Below are 8,056 nucleotides of genomic sequence, written 5' to 3'. Positions count from 1 at the left end.
CCTTCCAAAGTTCAATCACTTAGGAAAATCTAATAATGATGTCTAATAGGGTATAGAGTACAAACATTAACATACTCCTAAAAAAATGAAGAAAGAGGGAACCACTAAATATCCATCCGTTCCTACTTCATTTTAAGCACAAGCAAAGCAATAAATGAAAAAAAAAAAAAATTGAATGGGCATCCTTACCAATTCAAGAATAAAATGTGAATCCTGGGAATATAGCTCTTGTGAAAGGCAATGCAGTGCTCTCCCCAATCGAGCATGCTGCTTCTGCAACATGCAATTCTCAACATCAGAAAGGCTAGGCTCTAGACCAAATTCGTCTCGCCTAATTGATTCAATGACCAAGGCTGCATCAGTATCTTCAACATGTTGGAATGCATCTTCGGGGCAACCAATAGATTGAACATTAGAATTTTCACCCCTTTCATTGAACCCAACAGCCTGAGGTGAAGAAGCCACTTCTGCTTGTGGCACAGAAGTTTTATCGACAATGGCTTGATCATGTTTCAGGCCTGTACTTTTTTCAGTCTTAGCATCTTTTATGCATGATGAACCAGCACAAGACAAGTCCGAAGCATCATTTGAAATAAGAGAATTATAATCATTAATCCACTCAGTAATACCCAGAGAAAATCCTACTTCATGAAGCATGAGACGTTGCTCCATATTGATGCATTCACATAAAATTGCTGAAGCAGCATCCTTGGAAACAGATTGCATTCCAGAAAGTAACACATCAGCAGCAAAACTATGGAACTCAGCAGGCAGAAAACCGAGGCACTTAAGGGTAAATCTTGACAAAGTAGACACTACGCTACTCAGTTTATGCATTTGTTTGTTGAACTCACTTGTCATCTTTGTAGTTGAAAATTCACTTAACATTTTCATTTTACACAGAGCTCCATCAGACTGGAGAGCATTGCCATTACTAACTTCAATATTTTCAATTGAGTTTCTGAACATGACTTCGAACGCACGCTGAGCATGGCATTTTAAAAGTGACAATGGAGCATATTTTTCTCCACCAACTAATGAGACCAGAGATAGCAAATTCACAGCTGTTTGGAAAGAAGATCCCTGAACTGCAGCCTCCAGAAATGAGTCTAGTGTAGCCAACTGATCTAACCGTATCACCTTTCCATCTTTGGTAACCAAGCACAACAATTCCTTGGTATTCACATCATTCAACAACCATGATGTAAGAGAGCCTAAGAAGGGTGCAAAGACAAAATCCCAGTGAGACCACTTGCTCAAGTCAGACAACATAGGTGCCTTAAGTAAGACTTCAATTGCCTTTTTTGCTATAACAGTTTCGGAGCTTGTTTTCTGTATCATCTGCAAGTTATCTGTGGAGATCTTACACAAATTATCTCCATCACATAATGAGTCTTCAAAGTGGTACTTTTGAATAATTGCTGCAGAAAAGAGAACACATTTTGAAGTCACAGAAGACTTCTGCTCCCCAATAGACCCCAGAAAATCCTCAAGTGCACCATTTTCCATCACATCAAAATTAACTGAAGGAAACTGTCTGATAAGCAGCATGGAAATCATCTTCTTAGTTATCTTTTCTTTATCCCATAAACCACTAAGAGCCTGAGATACCAAAAAGGCCAACTGATTCGAGGACATGCAAGCTTCCAAAGAGGACTTTCCACATGTGCTACCAACTAGCAATTTGAGTAGTTCATGAGGCAGGTGGTGAACATACTTCTCAACAAATGATAAGAAATCCCCATAGCCAAGAGAATTAAAATTCTTCACCCCAAATTGCTCAGACACCCAATCTTCACATTTATAAAACTTCCTCAACAACATAAATCCATGTTCAAGTGGTGAGTTACAATTTCTATATACTTCATTATCGAAGTCAAAATAGGTTGAAATCTTTCTGATAACATCTTCATCAGAAACACCTGTTGATTTCGAAACAACTCAGAATAAGTGTAGCAAGGATTGGTCATACAAAGTGGAAAAATAAAGATGATATGGTAACAAATGACATGGATATCCTTTAGTGATTCAGAGAGGAAAAAATGAAAATTCTCAAATAACCCTATCAAAAATTTTGAATTATAAAACTCATTATCTTAGGAGAATTTCCCATCGAATAAGTAATATACAATACAGATTGTAGGAGTATAAAACTCCCCTATGCATATACTACCTAAGAGAATAAAGCATAAGGTAATCCCTTAACTACCCTTTAATCTTTCTATTGTGTGTAATATTTATTTCCATTCAATCAAATGGAGAAAAATAAGAAAAACAGATTAAGAAAAAAGGGGGGAAGAGAGATAGAGACAGAAGGAAAAAGAAATTAAAGTATATGACATCAGCTTAAAATAACTAAAAAACAACTGTAGAACCTTCCATCTAGCATCCACTACCATATAGTCTAACATGGAAACATGTGTGGCAAATGTGGCAATTATAGCCCATGGTTTATATAAAATAATCCACTTCAATGATTAATCAAAAAGTGAAGAAAGAAAACAACAATGATAATCGAAATAATAACAATGATAATAACTTGCATATTTTTTTTGTGCTTGATGGCTTTATTTATCCTACTCTGCATATACATATTCAAGTAATTCCTACTCAAAAAGTTATTTGATATTTGGGCAAGTTCTTGCATAATTGAAATTCTCTCAAAAGGAATACATAGAGAAAATAAAGCCAATATCAGAGGATAACAAAATAAAATTAGAAAAAAAATTTTGAAAGCTTGATCTAAAGGTAAACAGACTCACTCTGTGTATTCTTTGCACTGTCCTTTGTAGGGAGTGGTACATAGTCTAGGCTTGGTCCAATATCTATGGTCTCGTATTCAGAACTCGTGGTCAAAGAGTTAGTTAAATCATCATGGCCAATAGCTTGTAAGGTATCATAGATGCTGTTCCATGTTCCAGATTTGATAGATGAAACCTGCAGATCAAACACTGAGAACTTTAATAGATGATACCATTTTTTTGGACAAACAGCTATTTGATTCCTTCAAATATATAACAAACATAAATCAATTTAATCCTTTTAAATACCAAGTGATAACCTTGCTTTTGTCCCTCAATCATATTAGCACATCAACTCAGTCTCTCTACTATTACTATTAACAAAAGCCATCATTTTAGTTGCTCAATCTATTGTCCATATGCAGAAGGATGAATTTGATGGTAATTTTTATTATTGAAGGACCAAACTAACAACTTTCCTTGGATGAATAAATTTATATCAACTGTATCCTTTGCGCATTAAAGTGACTGTTTACTCATTTGTTTAAGACAAGAATTTCACTAAGACAAAGATGGGGAAATAAACCAATAAAAAACAAATAAAGACTTCATCAAATATTCAAAGAGTGCATAACAGAGGGGAATAAGTCTTTGTCAATAAAATATGATTAATAAGTCAAAGCTAAATTTGAATTATATTTCAACATAAAAAAATGTAATAATAAACCATAATAGAATCATATCAGGTTACATAAATAGATTTAAGGAAAAGAAGCTTACAGCTGCATTCAGTAACCCGATGAAAGGATATGATGAGAACATCATTCTGACCTTGTTCCTTCGACGTGGTTTTACTTCATAAAATCGAAGCATCCTCTCCAAAACCTACACAACAATGGCTACGTCAATGCTCAAAGATAGAAAGGGGAATAAATACTTGCAAATATGAAAGGAAAGGGGAAATATGTTCAAAACACTGAATCAATGTGTAATCTCTTCCTCAAATAGGCAAGTTTTATACCATATACAAGAACAACAATCTGAATCTAGTAATCTACCTCTAGGGAGGAGTGAGGAAAATTCTTTTTTTCAATCTAATAAAAGATAGAATTAAATATCACGACGTCATTTGTTCCAAGCAACCCCGTCATGTGGGAAATGGCATTGCTGTTATTGTTACCTGATGGAATTAAACTTCAGCTAACCCAAAATACCTACCTCAGCAACGTTGTGCTCCCTACATGCTTCTTTCCAGGTTGTGACAAACATCCGCAAAGAATCATTATCCATTGAAAGATCTTCACTCGTGTCAGTTGCTACCTTGGCTGTGGTACCATTCTTGATCCGGTTTGCATCAGATTCAATTTTTTCTTTCTTAAGCAATTTAGAAGGAGCAGATTTTGAAGTTGCATTCTCGGATTTTTGTTTTTTCCTAGGTGGTCCACCAAGTTCCTGTTTTTGGCTGCTATCCAGATGCAGTTGTGCCTGTGGATCACACCTCACCCGAAGTCGTTCCATCTCTTCAGTTGCAGATGGGTAAGGACAAGTACTCACTCGTTCTGAACTTTTTCCAAATTGTGACGTTGAAATTGAGCAGCTGCTCTTAATAATGTCATTATCTTGATTTTGATCATCCTCTGTAGAATAATCGCAGTCTTCATCTTCTGAGCTTGATGAAGTAAATCTTATATGCTTCCCACGAAAAGACTTTTCCACAGAAGAGAATGACTCAACACGCTGAGCTATGGCACTAAAACGTTCATCTAACTGTTTCTTCTGAGAGGAAGAAATAGGATGCTTGCTGATCTTCTCCCTTTTCACTTTTAAAGTCTTCAAGCATTTCTCCAGTGTTGATTCCTCAAAATTCCTAGCTTCCCGTATGGCAGCTATATGCATTCTGTGGTCATAACAAAGAATAATTACGTATGACTGAAACCCAAACTTGTGTATAATAGATATAGAGTAACAAATAACCTGACAAGATAAAAGCAATTATTCATTCCTTTATAAGTATTGGAAATTGGGTGTGCATGAATGGTGTAACACCAGTATCACTGTATTGAAATGCCAATAGATATTTTGAACTTTTAATAGTTATATGTTAAAATTTACATTTATAGGAAATAGAGACACACAAATGTGATTCTTCACATATAAGAGGATTAAGATAATCAAATAAGGATATGGCTAGAAAGACAAAATGGCACAAATATATATTGTACAGCCAAATAAAAACATAAAAAGGCTACTTCAAGTCAAAGGAGGTGCAAAAAGTCATAAGCATGAAGCCACTTATCAAGGTTATTATGAATTTTCTCCAAAAGCTTCAGACACACGATATTATAAGTGCCACAAAACAACAATATGAAAACTAAAATCATTTCAATGGAAAAGAAAAATTGTTTTAACTCAAATTGGCATACAACTCAATTATTAGAAAGGGGAGGGAAAAAACCCAAAATTATTACCACTGAGTATTTATTTGGCAGAAAACTTTGCAGTTCCCATCAGCTTAGCATTAAACCATTATATAGCAACTTATGTGAAGTGAGTTCATTTAATCATAAATGCATAAATTTCTCCATTATGAACTCCACCCCTTCATCTAACACTATACATACCACCTTCCGAAAAAAAAAAAAAGAAGGAACAAGAACATACCCCAAGTTGTGAATCCGAATGCCAAGCCATTCCCTACATTTGACCAATTGCTTCTTGGCAATAAAATCCAAAAATTCTTCAGCTTTAATTTCTTTACTCCCGGAGACATCTAAAAACTCACTTAGAAACTTTACTATCTCCCCACTCGTTATCTCAAACACTTCAGTAGCTTCAGGACTAACTGAGAAATAATGCATTACCAAAGGCTGCCGCAAAAAAGGTCCCAAACCCAGTGCTTCAAATTCCGCAACACCTTCATTCCTGCATATTGCCATTTTCAAATCATACAATGAAGTGATTCTTCGGACCCCAACAAAGCAATGCACAAAAGCATTCACCTACACAACCAAACAAAAAAAAAGGTAGCAGATTCTTTTATAGGCAAAAATATAATATTCGAATCAAACCTACTTTCTAATATCAAATTCCTTTAACTAAAAATCTATCAATTCTCAACTAATTGTTTTCTTTCTGAAAATATACCTTGCCTTCAGTGATCATGAGTCGGTGAAGCGAGGGAACCTGCTGCATTTTAATGCCCAAAGTGTTCCAAGAATCAACCTGGAGTGCCAAAAGAGCTTTCTGGGAAACATTCCACGCAGAGACATATTCTCCGGCGGCGAGGAAGTCTCGGCAGGCGGTGGCGGCGGCGCGGTCAAGCTGCTCGATGATGGCCTGTTTTGGATTGGGAGCTTGAGGCCACTGCGGTGCGAAGCCGATAGCGTTTTGGATTGGGAAGTTAGGGTTCTGCGTTTGGGGCAGCTGCTGGGGAGTGATGCCAAGCCATGCCGGAGCACCGTTTGTGTTCGGACGGTGGGAACCGTACGGAGGAAACGGGTTAGGGTTTTGAAATCCGACGGCAGCGTTCTGAGGCTGTTGCGGAGCCGGCTGCCGGGGGCGGTTTCCGGCACCGCCACGGTGATAATGGGGTTGGTAGCCGTACATTCGCGGTAAATTAGAGGCGAATGTTGGGACGACACTGGCGCGGTCACGCAACTCCTTGACGACTATGAGAAAAACCGTATACGAGGTTTAAGACGAGGTTTAACTATAAAAAATAAAAATAAAAATAAAAAAATAAAAGAAAAGAAAGAAGAGTGTGATGGAGATAGAAGCCCAACATTAGGGTCAATGGGTGTTAGTGTTGTGTAAGAGTCCAAATGTAAGCGTTATATACACTGATGGTAGCGTTTGTTTTAAGCCCAACATATCTTTGACCAAAAAAAAGCCAACATATCAGCAACATGTTGGGCCTATATTTTACACAAACATATGGAGTCGGCGTTAACTGCGTGAAATTTATGCCCGGTATTTACCTTTTACATGTTTCTTTTAGTTTTTAAATATAAATAAATAAATTCAGCATCCAAAATTCCAAATATATATATAAATTATTTTCAGATTTTAATTTGTATAATTTAATAAAAAATTAGGATAAGATTTTGTTCCGGGGCTTACCTAGAACCGGACGGTGGTTGGGCTTGTTTGTGAGGCCCAAGCGCTGGAGGAGTGTGGTCTCTGACTTGGTTTACGTCTGGGAGCCGCCTCCGAGTTGTGTGTTCCAAGAGATGGGGGTGGTACCTGCAAAGACACTCCGATGCCTAAGTCAGCATGGGGATAAGCAGGTTTAAGTGTCTTGGAACTTAGAGATATCTGAGGGGTGTCAGTGTATTTATAGTGGTGATCCAATAACCACCGTTGGAGTAGTGCCACCTTTTTAGGTGGATAACCGTCCCTTTATTTAGGGATTGTTGAGATATGGCTTCTAGAAGTGGATTGAGAGATTTTAGGGGCAGTTACTTATTTGAATAAGTGTTATCTGCCAGCTATCTCTTGAACCCGACTCCTTTGGAAAGAAGTCTGTGTTGAGTCCGACCTCTTCTAAAGAGGTCGGTGAATAACGAAGGCCAATCTTTGGATTGGGCCTTTTGGTGTATTTGGACCTGGGCCTTAGTGTTGGGCCAGTGTATTAACAGTGCCCCTACTCGAGTTCAATCTCTTTTTCTTAAGAGTTGGATTCGAGTATTTGAACTCGGGCTTGTAGGCTCTGTATAATTGGTTTTAGCACATCTTACTTAACCAAAGAATATTTCTTATCCTAGTTTCGTACAACTCGTTCAATTCGAGTTGTTTTGAGGATACATGACTTATTTTAATACAAATCACCTTTCTGAAACTTATTCTGATTTCTTACGACTTGTTTTGATACGAATCGTTTATTTCAAAACTCGTAATTATTTTTTAGTATAACCTCATCTAGCTCATTCGATGCGAGTAGTTTTAAGGTCTTACGATTTGTTTCATTTCAAATCGTTTAATTAAAACGTGGCTATTTCTTGATCTAATTTCATACAACTCATTTAAATTTGAGCTTTTTTTTAGGACTTCACAACTTGTTTCAAGTACAAATTGTTTATTTTGAGTCATTTTAAAGTATCAGATCATTTTTATAACCATCGGACTTCATTGCTTTATCCATTATGCCCCTGCTCGAGGTCGAGCTTTATGGAGTCGGACTCGAGCAATCAAGTAGAAAGGATTTTCGAATGAAGCCTTTTTTTGTTGAACTCATTCATTCTGAGTTTATAGATGACTTGTTTTTTATACAAGTCACTTTTTTGAAGCACAACTCGTTATATATCAAGTTGTTTTGC

At 36.8% G+C, this 8,056-nt stretch overlaps 1 protein-coding gene across 4 annotated transcripts in view; it reads right to left on the bottom strand.

Moving 5' to 3' along the window:
• LOC107629442 overlaps positions 1-6,470 on the bottom strand; it is a 14,495-nt gene extending 8,025 nt beyond the window's left edge. The window contains exons 1-6 of one of the 4 annotated variants that reach the window (XM_021117665.1): positions 5,886-6,470; positions 5,403-5,740; positions 3,960-4,638; positions 3,522-3,626; positions 2,763-2,937; positions 190-1,922 (exon numbers count right to left, since the gene is read on the bottom strand). In XM_021117665.1, the coding sequence (XP_020973324.1) occupies positions 190-1,922; positions 2,763-2,937; positions 3,522-3,626; positions 3,960-4,638; positions 5,403-5,740; positions 5,886-6,347 (3,492 nt within the window). In that variant the 5' untranslated portion in view covers positions 6,348-6,470. Of the gene's footprint in view, positions 1-189; positions 1,923-2,762; positions 2,938-3,521; positions 3,627-3,921; positions 4,639-5,402; positions 5,741-5,885 lie in introns of those variants that run through there. The other 3 variants (XM_016332243.2, XM_016332244.2, XM_021117666.1) reach the window with 3 other exon arrangements.

Source organism: Arachis ipaensis, chromosome B03 (genome assembly GCF_000816755.2).
Source record: "Arachis ipaensis cultivar K30076 chromosome B03, Araip1.1, whole genome shotgun sequence".
Taxonomy (NCBI): domain Eukaryota; kingdom Viridiplantae; phylum Streptophyta; class Magnoliopsida; order Fabales; family Fabaceae; genus Arachis; species Arachis ipaensis.
The sequence above is the reverse complement of the archived record's forward strand: the minus strand, read 5'-3'. Positions and strand labels throughout refer to the sequence as shown.